Source organism: Neolamprologus multifasciatus, chromosome 9 (genome assembly GCF_963576455.1).
Source record: "Neolamprologus multifasciatus chromosome 9, fNeoMul1.2, whole genome shotgun sequence".
NCBI classification, from domain to species: Eukaryota; Metazoa; Chordata; class Actinopteri; order Cichliformes; family Cichlidae; genus Neolamprologus; species Neolamprologus multifasciatus.
In genome coordinates this window covers 5,140,040-5,160,864 of record NC_140447.1, presented here as the reverse complement: position 1 = coordinate 5,160,864, position 20,825 = coordinate 5,140,040, and the positions used below count along the sequence as shown (strand labels likewise).

General features: G+C 42.1%; 1 protein-coding gene across 7 annotated transcripts in view; it reads left to right on the top strand.

Moving 5' to 3' along the window:
- Positions 1-9,518: 9,518 nt before the first annotated feature.
- LOC146510868 (polypyrimidine tract-binding protein 2-like) overlaps positions 9,519-20,825 on the top strand; it is a 27,572-nt gene continuing 16,265 nt past the window's right edge. The window contains exons 1-9 of one of the 7 annotated variants that reach the window (XM_085172678.1): positions 9,519-9,659; positions 10,631-10,658; positions 12,204-12,222; positions 13,970-14,142; positions 14,375-14,515; positions 14,734-14,880; positions 14,953-15,063; positions 15,969-16,179; positions 19,528-19,643. In XM_085172678.1, the coding sequence (XP_085028804.1) occupies positions 9,574-9,659; positions 10,631-10,658; positions 12,204-12,222; positions 13,970-14,142; positions 14,375-14,515; positions 14,734-14,880; positions 14,953-15,063; positions 15,969-16,179; positions 19,528-19,643 (1,032 nt within the window). In that variant the 5' untranslated portion in view covers positions 9,519-9,573. Of the gene's footprint in view, positions 10,075-10,630; positions 10,659-10,692; positions 12,345-13,969; positions 14,143-14,374; positions 14,516-14,733; positions 14,881-14,952; positions 15,064-15,968; positions 16,180-19,527; positions 19,644-20,825 lie in introns of those variants that run through there. The other 6 variants (XM_085172677.1, XM_085172676.1, XM_085172682.1 and 3 more) reach the window with 6 other exon arrangements.

The following is a 20,825-nucleotide window of genomic DNA, read 5'->3' as shown; positions in this document are numbered from 1 at the left end:
AGTACTTCCACGCTTTAAACGCTGCACGCTCATACTCTCTCTGCACTCGATATATGATCCATTGTTGATCTGCACACAGCTGTTGTCACGAACGTCGCACTCGCTTACGTCACTGTCATGAGACATTCTCGCAAAAAAATCACGGTTTTAGTAACGCAGTAACGCAGCGTTCCTACGGGAAAGTAACGGTAATCTAATTGCCTTTTTTGCAATAGTAATCCCTTACTTTATTTGTTACTGAAAAAAGTAACCGGATTACAGTAACGCGTTACTGCCCATCTCTCGTGACGACACAGCCACTCCATCTCAAGTCACTGCTGCGCAGACTCTAGCTCCAGAAGTGCAACAGCAGCACCACCTGGAGGAAGCTTCATTTGACCTGAATGAAACGTCCTGGTGCAGAATGTGCCACTATCATTGGAGGTGAAACAGGCCAAATGATGACTGTCCCTGCTACCCCTCCACCTCCTCACAGCCAGCGCCAGTAGCCAGTCCTGCAGCCCAATCAGGTATAAGTTGTGTTGACCTGAAGTGCATAAGACATTGACGAGATTCAGGCATGTTTTTAGAACGTCTAAATAAACTCAGCCCTCGCACAGTGGAGCAAATTCTCTTCTTAAATGAAAACCAACAGGATGACCTTATATGCATTATTTGTTTATTTTACAAGTTCACAAGTTTCCCTTCCCAGTTCATAAACAATTCTACCCCCAAGTCAAAAACCTAAACAAGAAAATTTGGCCAGTATAATATTATTTTTAAACATACCAGTCCAGCTGGTCAGTGGTTATTTACATAAATTAGACAGACAGATAGAACTTTATTAATCCCTCGGGTAGGTTCTTCTAGGAAATTCAGTATAATAATAATAATACATTTTATCTAAAAATAGTGCCTTTCAGAGCACCCAAGGACACTGTACAACAAATAACAGATATACATTTTTAAAAAAACAGAAAAACTGGAAATATACACATTAATGAGAGTAACAGATAAAAGTTAATAGCATGCAGAGGTTTAAACATAAGCAATTTTAAACAGGTGAGTTTTGAGGGTGGACTTAAAAAGAGGGAATGAAGTAATGTTTCTGAGGTCAGGGAGTAAGGAATTCCAGAGTCGAGGGGCGGAGCAAATAAAAGCCCCGCCCCCATTGTAGTAAGACGAGCGGAAGGAACAGAGAGAGAAAGAGAAGATGAAGAGGCACCGGGATGGAAAGTTCATCTGTACTAAATCAGAGAGGTATGGTGAAGAGAGAGAATGAATAGCCTTAAATGTATAAAGGATTATATTTAAAGGAATGCGAGATTTAACCGGGAGCCAGTGAAGCTGCTTCAGGATTGGGGAGATGTGGTGGGTAGAGTAAGTCCTAGTAATAATACGGGCAGCAGGGTTTTGGACACGTTGGAGCTTGTTGATGGATTTTTGTGTAAGGCCAAATAATAGTGAGTTACAGTAATCAATTCAAGAGATAACAAGATCATGGACGAGAATGGCAGTGGCATGAAGGGGCGGAGGCGATTAATGTTACGGAGTTGAAAATATGCTGCACGTGTGACATTATTGATATGTGAATTAAAGGATAATGTGCTATCAAGAATGACACCCAAGCTTTTCACAAAGGGAGAGATAGGGACCGACGAATTATTAATTGTGAGAGAAAAATCGTTAAATCTGGATAGTGATAGTTTAGTGCCAACCAGGAGAAGTTCTGATTCATTGCTGTTGTTTAAGGAAGTTGGAGGAGAACCAGGAATTGAGAATTCAAGGAATTGAAAGGAGTAGAGTTGGGTTTGGTAGAGATGTAAAGCTGGGTGTCATCGGCATAGCAGTGGAACTGAATATTATATTTATGAAAAATGTGTTTGAGTGGAAGAAGGTAAATGATGAAAAGGAGGGGCCCGAGGACAGATCCCTGGGACACCCCAGTAGATAGAGGAGAAGGCTGAGAAGTGAAGGATTTCAATTGAATGAACTGAGTGCGGTCAGACAGGTATGATTTGAACCAGGCTAATGGAGTATGAGAGAGACCAATAGAAGCTAATCAGCTAAGAAGAATGGGATGAGAGATGGTGTCAGAGGCTGCACTCAGATCAAGGAGAATAAGAGGACGGAAACCAGACTGGAACTGTTCGTAAAGGTTATTATCAGTTAGGTGTAGACTTGTGAAGCAACTGTTTTTTCAGGAATTTTAGAGAGAAATGGTAGATTGGAGATAGGATGAAAATTGTTAAAGTTGTTGGGATCTAGACCTGTTTTTTTCAGGATTGGGGTAATAATAACAATAATACATTTTATTTATAGGCGCCTTTCAGACCCTTAAGGTCACCTTACAGTAACACGAAAACATACCATAAAAAACATAAGAAAAATGTATATATAGTGAACATGGTAGATAAAATTTAGACATAAACAGTCATAAATGTATAAAAGCAAATATAAAAACTGAGCAAGGTAAAAATGGACTAAGACAGATCAGGTGTATGCAATTCTAAACAGATGAGTTTTGAGACGTGATTTAAAAGTGGTGAGACAGTGTGTGGTCCAGAGAGCAAGTGGAAGTGTATCCAAAGTCTCAGGCAGAACAACTAAAGGCTCTGAGTCCAATGGTAGTCAGGCGAGCAGGTGGAACTGACAGAAGGGAAGCTGAAGAAGAGTGGAGTGTACGAAGGGGCGAGTATGTATGGAGAAGATCGGATAGTTATGGAGGAGCGAGGCTATGAAATGCTTTGAAAGTGAGAAGCAGGATCTTGAAATTGACACAAAGGTGAACTGGGAGCCAATGGAGCTGTTTAAGAACAGCTGTTATATGTTCAGTGGATCTAGTTCTGGAAATAATACGAGCAGCTGTATTTTGAACCAACTGCAGTTTATGGAGGGATTTATGAGGTAAACCATAGAGAAGAGAATTACAGTAATTCAGGTGATGTGACAAGAGCATTGACAAGTATGGCGGTACTGTGTGGAGTGAGTGATGGACGGAGACGGTTAATATCACGGAGATGAAAGTAGGAAGACCGAGTGATATCATTTATCTGTGCTGTGAAGGACAGAGTGCTGTCGAGGATGACACCAAGACTCTTAACCTGAGGGGAGGGTGTGACAACAGAGTTACCAATGGATAACGAAAGACTGGATGGAGCTGTAGTCAGTTTTGATCTGGTGCCTATTAAAATGAATTCTGTTTTATTGCCATTAAGTTTAAGAAAGTTGTGAGTAAACCAGACCTTGATTTCACTTAAACAGTCAGAAATGGATGTGGGTGGGAGAGTAGCTGTGGGTTTGGAGGATAGGTAGAGCTGGGTGTCATCTGCGTAGCAGTGAAACTGGATGTTATGCTTCCTAAAAATATTACCTAGGGGTAGGAGATAGATGATAAAAAGTAAAGGACCCAGGACAGAGCCTTGGGGTACACCGGAATTAACTGGAGTAGATACTGATCTGTGAGGGAGTAACTGAACAAACTGTGAGCGGCCAGAGAGATAAGTAAACCAGGCGAGTGCTGTACCATTGATGCCAATAGATGCTAATCTGTGAAGGAGGATGCAGTGGGAGATAGTGTCGAAAGCTGCTGTAAGGTCAAGGAGAATGAGGATGGATATAAGTCCAGAATCAGCTGCAAGCAGAAGATCATTGGTGATTTTTACTAGAGCTGTTTCTGTACTGTGACATGAAGCCGGACTGAAACTGTTGTACAGTAAGATGACGATGAACCTGTGCAGCCACTATCATTTCAAGAATTTTTGCTAGGAAAGGGAGATTTGAAATTGGCCTGAAATTATTTAGATTGGAGGGATCTGAACCGTTCTTCTTCAGTATGGGAGTTATTATTGCAGTTTTATGGGAAGAAGGAACAGAACCAGATATAAGAGAGGAGTGTACGATATTAGCAATCAGTGGGGCAAGAGACAGGAATGAGAGTTTAACAAGATTTGTCGGCAGTGGATCAAGTTTACATGATGATGACTTTAAGTTAGTAATTATGGAAGATAGCTGAGTTATTGTGGGAAGTTCAAAACTGGACAGAGAGGATGACAGCTGAGAAGGAAAAAAAATGCAGATACATTTGACCATATCACAGGACGAAGGCAATTGTTGGTAAAGATTCTCAATCTTGGTGTAAAAAAAGTCCATAATTTTGTTGCAAACTGCAGCAGAGTGTGTATGTATGGCAAAGGTATCTGGGGGTTTAACAATATTATGCAATGTAGAAAACAAAGTGCGAATGTTTCCTTCAGCGGATTCAATAACAGAGGTGTAGTAAGCAGATTTAGCATGATGAATAGCTTCTTTATAATGTTGTATATGACTGAGATACATGTCCTTGTGAATAGTAATAATAATAATAATGGATTGCATTTATATAGCACTTTTCTAGGCACCCAAAGCACTTTACAATGCCACTATTCATTCACTCTCGCATTCACACACTGGTGGAGGCAGCTACAGTTGTAGCCACAGCTGCCCTGGGGCAGACTGACAGAAGCGAGGCTGCCATATCGCACCATTGGCCCCTCTGGCCAACACCAGTAGGCGGTAGGGTAAAGTGTCTTGCCCAAGGACACAACGACCAGGACAGGGAGAGCAGGGGGATCGAACCGGCGACCTTCCGGTTACTGAGCCATGGTCGCCCCAAAGTCCTGTTTTCCTGGAGAGACGTTCTAGGCGGCATCCAGTAACTTTAAGTTGGCGAAGTTCAGATGAGTACCATGGCGCAGAGCGAGATAAAGAAACAGTTCGAGTTTTTTGGGGAGCCAAGGTATCTAAGAGGTTGATAAGTTCATTGTTATAGTGAGATACCAGGTCGTCTATGGAAGCTGAGGCATCAATGGTAGGTAAGTTATTAATGCCATGGGAAAGAGCTGATAGATCAATGACCCTAATATTTCTAAAAGTAATTGAGCGGTTTTGTTTATTTTTATAGTGGGAGACTAGCATTGAATAAAACTAATTTATGGTCGGAAAAAGGCATGTCCAATATGGTAAATGGCCTGTATTTGTATAGCGCTTTTTTACACATTCAGTCATCCACACACACATTCACACACTGGTGATGGCAGCTACATTGTAGCTACAGCCACCCTGGGGCGCACTGACAGAGGCTGCCGGACACTGGCGCCACCGGGCCCTCTGACCACCACCAGTAGGCAACAGGTGAAGTTTAGAGACAAGCAGCTAGAGAGAGCAGAAGAAAGGATATCAAGATTTATATTCTTGATATTCCAGAAAGAGATAATACGAGGATTGTTAATTATGGAGAAAATCATGTGAACATTAAAGGAGAGAAGTCGATGATCCGAGATTGGCAGCTCATCAGCTGTGCAGTTGGAGGGGGTAAGTCCAGAACAATAGACTAGGTTATCCACATAGGGCTGTTGCCATGTCTCAGTCAAGCAGAAAACATCAAACTTACGGTCTGTTATGAGATCCTGGATGAGATGTCCTTTGTTCGTAAGCGAACGGATACTAAGCAGGCCAAAGTTGACGAAAGTACTGTCAGACTGGATGAGAGTGTTAGCTGACCTAGGCAGGTTAGCCAAAACATTGTGGTCAACAGACCTGCCGGGGTTCCGTTGACAGCGACCATAGGTGGAGTAGAAGGACTTAATTGGCTTGGAATTATGCTGATGGAAATACCGACGGGAGCCCCGATGTATGTACTTTCAGCGAGGGAGGAAGGCAATGTCCGTGTGGAGATGAAGAACAGCCAGCAGTGGAGCAGCCAGGGAGAAGCGGAGCCGGAGGAGCTCATCAGCTGTATACTGTTGGAGCCCAGTGCCGAGTCGGTAGATCGATGACATAAAGATCCACACAGACTGTGCATAAATCCTGAGAGGCCACATCACGGACTAGAACAACTTGACAGAAACAGAGACACCGGTGGGCCCCAGAGACAGGAACAGGACAGGAATCCGGTAGCGACAGCGTTAGCGGCAGAGTTAGCGGCAGAGTTAGCGACAGAGTTAGCGACAGAATTAGCCAGTTAGCGACAGAGTTAGCGACAGAGTTAGCGACAGAGTTAGCGACAGAGTTAGCGGTGAGTAGCGGCAGCAAGTTGCGCCAGCGTTCACTCAACTGGAAGTATGTATTTATACTGAGATTCAGTATAAATATGTTATCTGTACATTGTTGTATGTATATGATTTTTTTTTATCTGTTAAATTTACCAACATCAAGAAGTCACAAGGACAGGGAGACCATGCCATGGCACACGTTTAAACAAGGAAAGTTTATTGATATCCATCCATCCAGTCTCTTCCACTTATCATTATCAGCGCTGCGAGGAATTAAACAAATAGACACATTTTTTTAGCCAAAAAAAAAAACATATTCAAAGCACCACCATGGTAGCCCAATATCAGAAAGAATTGTGAACTCTTTAAAGTGGGGAGTCAAGCTTCTCTTCATATTTTTGGCCACCAGATGCCACCAAAGAGGACTGTTGAAAAGCTTTTGCCATGGACTGGGTCTTTTGACCCAGCATTTTGAGTTTCCTGCCTTTTAAAGGCATGAAACTAATCATGTTCTTGTTTAAAATACAAACAAGAACACAATAAGACAAAAAAGGTCATCTGTTGTATTTAACGCCATGTTTCCATGTTACTTGTGTCCAGATTTTTTAATGTCTAATTCTAGACATTATGATTATGCTCAGGATTTTCTATGAGTCTGCTGTGGTCAGTGCTATCCTTTGTGCTGTTGCATGCTGGGGCAGCAGGTTGAGGGTTGCAGATGCCAACAGACTCAATAAACTGATCCGCAAGGCCAGGAATGTTGTGGGGATGGAGCTGGACTCCCTTAGGGTGGTGTCTGAGAGGCGGATGTTGTCCAAGATTGTCATAACCTGACGGTTTGCCCAGGGAAAGGACTCAAAAGCAGGTGAACAGCTCAGAAAAACTTTATTTAACCCGAGGAGCCACAACAACAGCGGAAGGCTTGGATAGAAAATAGTGAGGGGCAAGATGTGGACAGGTGCGGGAAATAAAGAGGGGAACCAACAGGGACGGAGGAACCGTGGAGGGTCTGCAAGGAGACGGAGGAACAATAATTAACACGAGGGATTATTGACTGAATAGCTGAAGAGAGTAACTGTCCTTACTTAATAGGCCCGATACAGAAAGCTCTGAGGAGGGGCGGTCAGGGGGAGGCCGGGGGCAGGCAACCGGGCTGGAGAAGCAGCCGAGGATCACCAGAACAGGAAGGTGAAAACACTCCAAGCGGTACAAGCCACGCCAACCTCTGTTTATAATTAATCGATTTGTATATATTAATGCTTATTTCTTAAATTTTGTAAACATCGAACATTAATATTATTTAATTAGTCTGTCACTGTTACTGTCTTGGAGAAGCTGTAACCCTAATTCCTTAGGGATTAATAAAGTATTCTGATTGTGGTAGTTTACCCAGTTTAGGTTAGTCTTTAGTTTCATATAGGTTCGCTCAACGTTTGGCTCCTCTGTGATCTGCCAGGGTAGATCATAACAGTAATGAATGCTTTTTCGATGCAAGTTTCAGTGCTTTAGAAAGCTTCAAATATGATCTAAAACATGCATTTATGCTGAAAATGCTTGGTAGGATTAATGATGATATGGAGGTTTTGACAAATCATGGGGATGTGTTTTTGGCTGAGGTTGATTGATTTTGTTTTGGCAGTGCAGTTATGTTATGTTTGTTGTGTTGTATGTTTGTTTAGGCACTCAATAACGGAATAACTTAAGAATTTGATTTCATTGTCCCTTTTTTGTGCATGTTCGTATTTATATTTAGTAACTATGCAAATGTGACCATGGGATTGGAAGCTATCTTTTTTGTTTTGTTAAATCTTAAAAACAAATAAAGACTTCAATTACAAAAAAATGCATTTAAACATAGCTAGAAAGTCAGTGGTTAACCTGAAACAATTAGAGGCAATTTGGACATTTGATAGGTTTTCTGTTCAAATAGTGAGCTAAAACATCACTTTAATGTTGAGAGAAAACACTGGCTTCTAGGTAACAAAAAGTATATTATTAATGATAAATGATGTTGCAGTTCTGCTAAAGTTGGCAAGCAAGTAGCAATAGCAATTAGTTCTAATGAAAAACACATAACACATAGCTAACAAACAACAAGCACGTTCTCATCTATTATGTCAAGCCAGCAGGTCAGGTTAAAGTTAACTGTTGGTATTTACATCTTGGACTTAATTGCCAGCTCAAGACGTCTCTCCAGAGCAATTATAAAGGACCACCTCCATCCTAACCACCTCTTCAACACCCTGCCCTCTGGAAAAAGGCTCAGATCCATCAGGTGCAAAACCAACAGACTAAAGAGCAGCTTCTTCCCGTGGGCTGTCAGAGCTCTTAATGCAAACTAAGAGTGTGTAAAGACTTCCCCAACACGTCCACCCTGACACTGCTGCTGATCATCTATGTGCAATATCTCAGTCTTTCCATGTTCTGTGCAATTATTTTGGTCCCAGTCTGTTTCAGTGTTTCCTACACATACACGATGTATATAGTTCCACTCACATATGTATACATATACACTGCTTTTTATTTTATTCTATTTGTTTAATTATTTATTTTCCGCCTTCGTTGTGTATTGGTTTCTCTTCTTCTTACTTTAGCAGCTTTGTGGTTCAGCTACCCAATTTCGCTGTGCAAGAAACTGCACAATGACAATAAAAAGCTCTAAGTCTCTAAATATGCTCAAACACAACTTTGATGTAAGAAACTGTCCAGTTTATTCAGAATGAATCAATAAACTATGCACACTTTTATCCTGTACACTTTTATCCATGTCCAGTTTTCTGTGTTTTCATTTTGAGCACCACTCCTAGTATTCTTTAAGAGGCATTTATGCAACTTTAGGGTAATCAAAACATTGAGATGTTATGATGTTTGCCCAACCTCTATGTAGATTAACCAGAGGTTAGTTTTCCAACCCTCAGAAGTACTGCAAAGTCTGGAGATTCTTAGGATTTCAAATCTTCTCATGTGAAGAGGTTTATCTGACAAGGGCTGAAATGTAACAGATTTTAATTTATATATATGTACTAAAACCACAGTGTGTTGAACACAGAAAGTCATGTTCCTGCTCCCCCCTCCCCCTGTGGTTGTGGCCCTTAGAAACTACACAGACTGGCCTGCAACCCAACAAAACGTCCAATTTTTCACCCTTTTTAAATGAACAAGCAGTTTATAATTCATCAGTTATTTGTGGTTGATATTATGTGTCTTCCAGATCTAACATCTCTGGATAATCCAGTAATATAATGCACAAGGTAATTTAGAAGTGCGAATAATATCCTGCCTTTTAAAAGTTAATCCCAAACCCCTGTATTTGTCAACGTAATAATAATAATAATAATAATAATAATAATAATAATAATAATAATAATAATAATAATAATAATAATAATAATAATATGTCATTAGAACGTATGTTGCTAGCTAAAAACGGTCCATTGGAGTGAACGGAGCGAGTCTGTATTGAGGACCTCTGCAGCGAAGCGGCGCGTTCACAGTTTCGGCACTTCTCGGGTGTTTGCGTCACCGACTCGGGCCACAGCGCCTCCATTTTGATTTCACTTGCATGGTAGGTTGTGTGCAGTGTCGGCATAAACGGGAGAAAAACAGGAGCAAACACGGAGGCGCCGAGATTATTACAGAAATGGACGGGTAATATTAAATCAGTGAAGCTAACTACACGGCATTTCGCACATATTACGGCAGCAGAGGTGTAACTATGTGAAAACGTAATTTTATGAGAGAGCTATGTTGTGTTAGCGGGTTTCCATAGCGCCGCATTCTTCTTTGCTATTTAGGAACGGCTTAATGTTAGCATGCTTTTCTAACTTAGCACCGAGTCGCTGTTTTTCTTATGAACTGTTCTAGTTGTTATTTAAAAGCCTCTCATATAAAGCGACGCTTTCAGGGGAAGATGCTTCTTTTTTCCCTAAGTTGTACCTGACAGTAGCTTGCTACCGGCTCGGCTAATAAAGTTTAGCAAACCGTTATGCTAACTACATGCTATGCTACCACTGCTCCTTTGTGTAGCACGTGACTGCTTTTAAATAACCAGTGTATGTAAAAGGTAAAGAGAGTGAAATGTGCCCTTACTTTAAATCAGTATTCCTAACTTCCGGTTAAAAACATCCTATTTTGTGGAGTTTTACGGTTAAAGCATAGAAACAGTTAAGCTATACCTCCTGTTGATATCTAACTTAAACTTGACGTATCACGTTGAGTTACTAGTATTACAAGTGTACTACAGTGTGTCATTTATAGTATGTTCATTGGGGTCGAAGCGAGAATAACTTGAACGTTAATTAAAGATGTTATGAATCATAAGTGAGCTCATGGGGAGGCGGGTGAAGGCAGTAGGTCATGTAGGCGAGGAATGCAGGTTTGGCAAAGCTATCAGCACAGAAAAGGAAACTGCATGTATAAGCGGCTGTAATCACATCAATGAAGGGTCCATGTATTCAGTCAGTGCACAGTGTGGAGTTAAGCAGCTCTGGTTCTGTGTGTTATGGACTCGAGTGTCATGAGAATACGCTGATATAGTTCTCATGTCTAATGCTGATGTATGTTTCTGTTTTATGCTGTTTTAAATCCCTTAATTGTGAACACAAAATTATTTCTTTCAGCATCGGTGATGTTGCAGTTGGTGTGAAGGTGAGTTTCTTTACATATCTACATAAACATACAGAAAACCCGCTGTCACCAAAGCGCTTGCTCACAGGGGGTCATATGATTGTTGGGTTTCTCTGTGTGTATTACTGTAGAGTCTATCTTACAATATAAAGCACTTTGAGGCGACTGTTGTTGTGATTTGGTGCTGTATAAATAAACTGAATTGAAAACCAGTAACGCAGTACTGTACTTAATCCTCCTGGGAGTAACTAACAGGTAGAAACAGAGACTGTTCTCTACAAGAACTGGCTCTCGGTTCCAATCCCTAGATGGGGGTTTATAAAACTTGGAGACCACCAGAAATAAAGCAGGTGGTCTTTTGTTTGTTTTTGTCTGTGTGTGCGCTGCATTAGCGTAGCTCCAAGGTGTAGTCGTTAATAAGTTTGCTTGACAAGTGAAAGGTTGTTGGTTCAAACTCAGGCAGGGCATCTGGTGTTAAACTGCCAAATCAAATAGGTGACACTACTTGCTGTGGTGACCCCTTATGGCAAGTTGCATCAGTAATGACTGTTGCATGTATACTGTTTCTAAGAGCTTAATATTAGATTTTCTTAGGAATAGGACTTTATCCTGCAGTATTGAACTGACCACTAATCATCCACAACCTGTAGATGATGTTTCATTCAGGGAATGATGGAGTCCATTCATAAACATGAATAAGTGTTAATGTTATTTTCTATTTAAATTCTGAATAATCATGTCTGAAGCTCTAATGTGTTGCAAGAAAGCAAAATATGTGTGTGTGACTTCTTTGTTATCGGTTAACAGGTGGATTTATGTGCTTTGACTATTAAACAAGTTCCACTTGAAAACATCCGTGTTTTAATCTGACATCTCAGTTATTGTGTCAGTGTGTTCATTCAGACTGAGGGTAAACCTGAAACCTTATATTGCTCCAGTAAATATGTGGAAAAGTTACTCCACACTTGTTTGCTCGTGAATGCGTATAGCTGCTCCGGGCAGCTACTCTTATTTGTTGGTACATTAAGGTGTGTAAAGGCTGAACTGATTGTTCTGATAGTGAGCTCCTGGGAAATGGGTTTATCTCATCAGTGTTTCAGTGTTTGAGGCAAAGACCAGAGGGCTTCCAGCTGTTAGACACATTACTCCGACCCTGTTGGCTGTGACACTTGTGTACTCTCCATTTTGGCCTTATTCAGGCTACTTTTCCCCTTTGAATTTATCTGTGCCATGTTTCTGTAGCTGAGCCTGCAAGTGACAGAAGAACAAACAGTTCAAATGAATACGAAACTATTAGAAAGTTGTGTGTGAGATGGGTCCCTAGCCATGTTGGTTGCCATCCCATCAGTCAGGGTTTAAGAGCAGAGGGTGCCTGGCAGTGCCAGCAGCCCTTCAGAGACCTTGTATAGCTCAGGGTGAGATGACACATCTTTACATCTTACTTTTAGCAATTTAAACTGACACAGGCAGAGGAGCGAGACCATTAGTGTGATGTTTTGTCTTCAAGGGCCTGTCAGGAGAGTCTTTTTCTCAGCAGTGCCTGATGCTGTTTCTTTCCTTCCACAGAGAGGATCGGACGAGCTGAGTATGTACAACAATTCCAACTCTGACATGAGCAGCGGTGAGTTCGTTCCAACCGCCCATGAACTCTGAGGGGATTGATGGGATTTGCATGCAGCCGGTCGATACAGCAAACCTCAGGATTAGGTGAAATAGGCTGCATGAGTTTAGGTGGAGAGAGCTGTTTGGTGGGTGACATCACGCTGCTTAGTAGGAGGGCACCTACACACCACAGCCAGTGGCTGGAACAGACACGAGGATATCCCTCCTCTCTGTTTAAAATCATTCCATGCATGAAGGTTTTTCTGACGTTCTTCCACTTCCCACGCCGGCCCTGTTGAGTTTGTGACACGGCCTGAGCATATCTGCTCAGGCCCACTGCTCAGGCACTTTGGCGACCCACTGTCGCCAAAGTGCTTGCTCATAGGGGGTCATATGATTGTTGGGCTTTTCTCTGTATCTATGAAGCGCCTTGAGGCGACATTTGTTGTGATTTGGCGCTATATAAATAAAATTGAATTGAATTGAATTGAATCTGTAGCTTCCTTGTGCAGTTGAACTTCCCGGTACGCCAGCTCTCGATACTCTGATGGAGTTTGTTTCACAAGGATCTATCTGGACACAAGCTCAACTATCTGTTCCTCGCTGTGCGCAGCCACACTTCCAGTCTCTGGTTCAGCTCCAGTTCTGTCTTGGAACATTTGAACTGGGAAACGTTATTGAACAGGCTTACTGAAATGTATTTAATGCTATTTAATACTCAAGATGGCTCCTGTGTGGAGAAACTAGTTACATGAGTGATTTTGGCCCAGTCTTCCACACAGACAGTCTTAAACTGAAGGATCTGTGGCCCCTTCTAGGAACTCTGAGCTTTAGCTTCCATAGATTTTCAGTTGGGTTGTCTTTGAAACAGCTGTCGCTCTCCACACTTCCTCCTCGTCGGATAATCCTTTTCACTCACTGCATTGCAGTTTTGTCTCCACAATTAAATCCATCACTAAAAATTAGCGCATTGTAATCGTCACAGTGCCGTGTGGATCCTAGCATACCAGCTGATGCAGGAAATGTTCTGTTGTCAAAGGAGCTTGCAAAGAAAAGCGTCTGGACTTCTTTAAGTTGCTTGAAGACGTTTCACCTTCATCCGAGAAGCTTCTTCAGTTCTAAGGTCAAATGGTGGAGAGTCCCAGATATAAACCTAGTGGGAGTTTCCCCCCACAGAGGGACAAAAGGACCCCCTGATGATCCTCTAATCGCCTGAGCCAAGGTGTGGAACTGGGTGTGGGTCCCAATCAGCCAGAGTTTCAGGTGAGCTCATTGTGAAACCTGGCCCCACCTTATCATGTGATTTCCTGAGGTCAGATGGCCCAGGATGTGAGTGGGCGTTAAGGCGTCTGGGGAGGGAACTCAAAACTGGATTATAGATGGCAGAGAGTTGGTGTCGTAAACCACCGCCTCTGTTCAAAGATGGTCGCTCACAGTGGACATAGATGCTTCTTTCACTCCTCTTTCAAACGGATGAAGGTGAAACGTCTTCAAGCAACTTAAAGAAGTCCAGACGCTTTTCTTTCCAAACTCCTTTGACTACGATGACCTGGATGACTGAGAACCTTCACAGATGAAATGTTCTGTTTGTTTTTCTTAAGTTTGCCTCATTGTTTCTGATTCTAGACATTTGTTGACAGTAGCAGAAACTCACGAGCTTTACTTTTAAGATGCCAGTGTGTCATTGTAGTGCACCTTTCAGTTAATCAGCATTTCTCCTGAAATCTTAGATGGGGCTCCCAATGGCAGTGACAGTAAGAAGCTAAGGGTGGAGGAGGCCCTGCCGTCTCGTGTGATCCACATCAGGAAGCTGCCAAACGAGGCCTCGGAGACTGAGGTCATTGCCCTCGGCCTCCCCTTTGGCAAAGTAACTAACATTCTCACACTGAAGGGAAAGAATCAGGTGAGTGAATCAGGCAGTTTAGCATTTGGATAATTTCATCCAAGACAGTTGTTAGGCTTGAAAGCACAGATAAATTCACACAGGACAAGCTGTTCTTGAACAAGCATGTAAATGCATCTGACAATTGTTCCAGACAGTCGAACTGCAACATGTTGAATTTCATCATTAAAATAACCGAGTAAGAGTGAGTCAACAGCTTTTTCTTTCTTTTGGCTTCTCTTCTAACGTTCAGGCGTTCTTGGAGATGGGGACAGAGGAGGCAGCTGTCACCATGGTTAACTACTACTCCAAAGTAACTCCTCTTATCCGTAACATCCAAGTGTTTATTCAGTACTCCAATCACAAAGAACTCAAAACTGATGCTGCTAATCAGGTGAGTGGAAACTAACAGACTGTTATGTTGTTGCACAGCTTCATGTCCAGAAAACATGTTTTTAAAACATGCTTTCAACTTGTGTGCCTCATCACTGCTGTTATTTAACTGCATGAAATGCTTGGAAATATCTGGAATCATTACAAAAGAACAACAGCCGTAGAAGGTGCCTGTTTAATATTTGCCATCTACATTAATGTGCTTGTGTTTGGGTGCAGCGGACCCAGGCCGTGCTGCAAGCAGTGTCAGCAGCCCAGTCTCCAGGGTCCGAGGTACAGGAGGTCCTGGCTGCAGTCTCCAGTCCTGTGCTGCGCATCATTATTGATAACATGTTCTACCCTGTAACGCTGGACGTACTGCAACAGGTAGGCAGCAGTTAACAGAGCATTTGCTGCTTGTGGCTGAACAAGAAACCTCCAGTTTCTTTGTGTTGACAGATTTTCTCCAAGTTTGGCACAGTCATGAAGATCATCACGTTCACCAAGAACAATCAGTTCCAGGCTCTTCTGCAGTTCAGCGATCCTGTCAGTGCACAGCAGGCCAAACTGGTATGGTCACGTTTTCTTTCACATCTAATAGGATTGTCCCAGTACTGGAGTTTCAAACTCTATATGAGTCTTAGGAAAATACTCACCCCCCCAATCCTGCAACAATATAAGTAAAGGTGATGAAGTCTTATCTTGAAAAACTTGGCCTGTTAATTTTCATCCAATTTCCCATTTTTAAGTTATATTTAACAAAGTAAGTGTTTAAGTTTCAGGGTTTTTTATTTTATCATATAAAAACCTGAGTTACTGTAAAAGTAGAAAAGTTACTTTTTACTGTGTTGTCCACATCTGCTTTTCCACGCCGTCACCTCTGGTCCTCGGGCCTGGAAGCTCAGGCTGCCCTGCCTGGATCAGTTATCCATGCTCTGGACTCTGCAGAGTTCATCCAATAATCAGGCCCCATCTTATCTTAATCACCCCAACCAATCACAGCAGATGGCCCCGCCCCTCCCTGAGCCTGGTTCTGCTGGAGGTTTCTTCCTGTTAAAAGGGAGTTTTTCCTTCCCACTGTCACCAAAGTGCTGCTCATAGGGGGTCATATGATTGTTGGGTTTTTCTCTGTATGTGTTATTGTAGGATCTACTGTACAATATAAAGCACCTTGAGGCGACTGTTGTTGTGATTATATAAATAAAATTGAATTAAATCCACAGCACAGCCAAGCATGATCATGGATTTGTAATCTGTTCTGTCACGGCTCAGTGTTCAGGCTGCTGTTCATCTTTTGTCTAACCACAGTCCAGTAGCAGCTACGTTAATCATAAAATATGGCTAATGTGGCTAATAGTTAAATGGTCAACGTGCCAGACTCAGTGAAGCGGCGTCGTGCTGCTACCATCGATAATAACGAATCGTGTAACGGCCTTTTCAGTTCTTGAGCACAGATGTCATTGTCCTCCTCCCAGGCACTGGATGGCCAGAACATCTACAATTCCTGCTGCACGCTCCGTATCGACTTCTCCAAGCTGGTCAACCTGAACGTGAAGTACAACAACGATAAGAGTCGCGACTACACCCGACCCGAGCTGCCAGCTGGTGACGGCCAGCCCAGTTTTGACCCCACAGTTGCCGTAGCTTTCAGCAAAGACTCCAGTTCTCTCCTCGGTAAGATCCCAGGTACATCCCACTTTTATCTTTCCTCTTTGAACTTGACGTTGTTTGTTCTCACTCTGCGTTCTAAATTAGGTTGGTGTGATGGGAATTCACACGTGCAGCGTCAAAGGAGATGTTTTCATCAAACTTACATTTGTAAATATTACTTTTCCCTCCTTTTTAAAAAAAATGGTAAATTATCAGATAAACTAAGTTCTGATTGATAACCACATGGACTAATTAAACTAACTTTCTCTTTTACACATAATTAACATAATCTGGTCTTTAGCAGCAGCTAATGAGCTCAATACAGTCTAGATCAGTGGTCAAAGGACCTTATTCAGTGCTTTTCTGCTAGAGATGCTTTATAGACTGATGAATGACAGTACATGACATTTATTTAACATAAAATATACGTAGAATCAGGCCTGTCAAAAACGAAGCACACCCTACTGCTTCCATAGGAATTAAGTGGTTACGTAGCAGCTAGGTACTGTAATACACTTGGATGCACTTGATCATAAGATCACCTCTTTAACAGTAAGCTGTTTGCTTTTCCTTTGCTGGTCAGTAGGATTCAGGTTGTTTGAATACAGTGGCCAGAAGAAAAGATATCAGGAAGGATCTTAAAGTGCCAGTTGTTCCTGCTGCAGATAACTACATCCTTTCAAAAGTGGATTCAAGCACCAGAAATATTTGTCTCTCCTGAACCATTAATTTGAAAAACCCTATCAGCCACTTACATTTTTAAATTGCTCACTCACTTCCCAGTCATGCTCTGGAATTAGTCCCAGTATGTTTCACAAAGAACATGGACACTGAGGTGTCCCTCTTCTCATACTGACTTTGTCATTTTCTCTGTGGAGGTTGAGCAGAGCAAGGGTCTAATACACAAAATAAAAGGCTCCTCTGTTTAACCCTTTAAAGGTTGGAGTGGGCACGCTCTGTTTTGCGTAACTATTTTTAAATCCTTGTAGCTCTGCAACCACGTGAACTAGAGCAATAATTTTTTTTGCATATGAAACCGGAGGAGTTGTACTTACATCTTATGCCATCAGCTTGTCCTCGGTCACAGTTTCCTTCCACATATAGCTTTGCAAAAACTGCATAAAAAGCACTTGCAGCAACAAAAACATAATATTCCAGAAACACGCTTTGCCGATCCGATCAGCTGTTTGTAACACTTCCTACGTTGGAATAGACGTCAGCGCGAACTATCGCATGTCCGCCATGACCTGCCCAAAACCGGAAGTGACGTCATTTTGCGGAAATGTAGTTTTTTACCACCAAGGCCTCATGAGCCTATACTGGTGTTTTTAAAAGTTATGTTTGACTTTATGACTTTCTGTGTGGTTTCTGGGATGCTTAGGACTCATTGCACTGCTGCAAATAGTTTATTTTGATGCATATGCTGCTTTTTTGCAAATTTGCATTATAATATTTATTTTCGTTTTTCCTGCAGTGTATAAAAATTGTTGTATTTCAAAAATAAAACTATGAAGACACTCAAAATAAATTTCCTGTGGTGGGAAACTATTTTGTGCAACTTTTTTGTATTTACAGTTTTGAGGGATAAGCCTCTTAAATTTCTCTAACTAGAAATATATGTTAAAAAAACAAAAACAATTTCAATTCTTTTGTAGTTTATTGCACTTTTTTGCAATTTATGTAATTTCTATGCACTTAATGCAGACATATTATTAAAATTTGGGCTGTAATGGTTGTATTGATGTATATCAACTTGAAATGCTCCCAAAAATGGCTCCACAGCATGTAAACATATAATATAAGCTCTGGCGGACTTGGTTCTATGGTAGGTCTTAAAGGGTTAATTTAAACCCCCAAATCTGTATAATTGCATAAATGTGTCTGGTCTCAAATATTGCACATGCACATTTCTGTGCAGGTAAGACCACAGAGTCAGGTTTGCATCCACACGGTGTAGCTTCTGACAGTTTCTGCAGTAGGTAAAAGCTTGGTTTTGGACCGTCACCACCACAACATGAGACTTGGCACCACTGACGGTTCCCTTATTTAGCCTTAAACCAATTGATGAAGTTTCTTCGTGTGTACGTGAGTTAGTGCCCTTTCTTAAATCTTGCCGTATAGTCTAATGTACATAGCTTATCACACCATCTACATATGGTCTCGTCCTCACTTCTCCACAGCTGGAGCTAGCAGCAGCAGCCTCCTGTGGCTCTGAGGCCTGGTTGTTGCTGGTATTACTGTTCATGGTGCGGCAGCCCTGACAGCTGTCAGTTAGTTTGACACATTTTGCTGAATCCATTTGTAGTTTCTTTTTTTTTCTCTCACCATTTTAGCTCCAGCTCGATTTTTCCATAATAAACTTCTTGTACCAGCTGTGTGAGGTCACAGTGAAGGTAGGGGAGGGGCTGATCGCATTAAGAGGTTTGATTGGGTAGTACAGTGTCAGTAATGAAAATGAAAGACTGGGCTCAGTGTTCGTACAGCTGGTGCAACAGCTCCTCAGGCCGGTCCATCGGCCCGTTCTGCCAGATTACCGTTGTTTGGTTCTCTGTGTTAGCTCTGCGACACACTGGTGACCTGTGTGAGGTGCACCCTTCCTTTCGCCCTGTGGTAACTGGGATAGACTCCTCCTCCTCGGCGGTCATGATGAGAATAAGCAAAAGACAATAAATGGAGTAGTAGAGTTTTCACCGAGGAGGTAATCTGAGAGTTGTTGACCCACCCTGTCATCATGGGAGTCATCAAGGTGTCATGGGTCAAGCTGTGAGTGTGTTGAATTACCGTAAAGGAAACTCAAAATAGAACGTTAACCACCATAGGTAATGTTGGTAACGCTGTATAAGTAAGTTGTTCCATCTATTCAATATAACCTGTCAGGGTCTAATGTAGAACAACAGTCTGTGATCTGCCCTCAGTCTGATCCAAAGCTGAACTGTGTTCCTGGTTATTGGTGTGAAATCACAGCTGCTAAACGCCACTGGTGAAACAACAACTACTATTCCTACAACTACATGTCCACATTCTTATTTTGAGATTATTTTCAGAGGGTAACACCGTTCACCTCACATGTGACGGATACCCAGGAGGAAGAGAAACACAACCCAGTGTGTTTGGGCTGCATTACTGCGGTTGTTACAGTGATGAAGTGCATCCAGTGTATCAAACAGTAGAAAAGGTCTTTGTGTATGCTACAAAGAAACAGTTTTGTGTGGTCAGACATGCAGGGTTTGATGCCAAGTGCCAATTTTGATACTTGTATCCACTGAGAGGGTTTTACTGTGTTCTTGCCATGATATATTGTCACCATCATCAACATCGTTATCGTTTCAACTGCTGTAAGAAAATGATTTTCCACTCCGTGATTGTCCGTCTGCTTCCCGTCAGGAGCCCTGAACCCTCTGAGTGCGGCGGCAGCTGCTGCCGCTGCAGCGGGGAGGGTGGCGCTCGCTGGGCAGACAGGCTCCAGTGGGGTCCTGCTGGTCAGCAACCTCAATGAAGAGGTTAGTAATACTGACACCAGTAACACCAGTAAAATGGAAAGTCTACGATTAAAGCTCCACCGCTCCTACACACCACCTCCATTCATCTGTTCCTGTTTTTTCTGTTGCTCGCTGTGGGTCAGTTTCTCTATTTCCAGATTTGTTTTCTTGTCATTAAAGATGTGTATAAAAAACTCGTGTTTGACACGTGAATCTGTTCATGTTGATCATTTAGTTTACTTTGCTTTTGTGTGATCTGCGCTGAGACACAGTCTGAACACACAGTTTTCATGAACGTTGTAGTCTTAGAACTGCAGGAAAAACAAGGCGTCCTCTATGTAAGCTGTAGTTTCCCAAAGGTTCATTTGATTGTATGATATTTGTTCACATTCAGACAGCCTGTTGCCTGTATGTGTCACCTCCTAACCAGCGTGTGTAGACATCATTTTCATTGTAATCACTGAGCTGTGTGGAGCAGTGGATGTTCTACATCTGGGCTCCTGTTGTAGGTCTAGTTTTATCAAACACTTTTCCTATGAACATTTCTTTACTGTAATTTTGTGTTGTTCTTAAAAGCAAGAACTTATTCTTCCCCCCTGTTTTTCCTTTTTTGGTCCACTTGGTGACTGCGGGATTTATTTCATAGGCCCCCGAACCCTCTCCCCTCTTTCCTGATAATCAAGCCTCCCCTTCTCTTGTCAAACTGCATCTAACTCTGCTAACTGTCTGTCTTCTCTTTTTCTCTCTAAGCTCTCCTCACCTCTCCTCAGCTCATATGAAAGCTCATATGAAAGCTCATATGAAATCATTCTGTGGTCTCCTAACTGTGTCTAAGCCCTGGGAACAAACACCTGCTGCTTTTATCCCTTTTCTTCTGTTTTTGGTTTGTGTGTTTAAACTGATTTGGCATCTGACTCGTCTGCTCTGCTCATCTCTGAACGGTTGTTATTCTGCCTTTGGACAGTATCGACACCACTTAAAGCCCTGATGTTAAGATACTGTGCTCATGCTTTTTTTTAGCTTTGTGGATTTGTGTGAATGCCATGTTATACTGAAGTGGCCTTCACATCAACTCTTGCATGCAAGATTTTGTTGCCTTTTATACTGCATGCTGTCTAATCTCCTTGTGAACTCATCGCTGAAAGACGTTCAGTTTCCTCACAGCTGCTGCATGATCTATTTGTCCCATTGTTGTGAATGAGT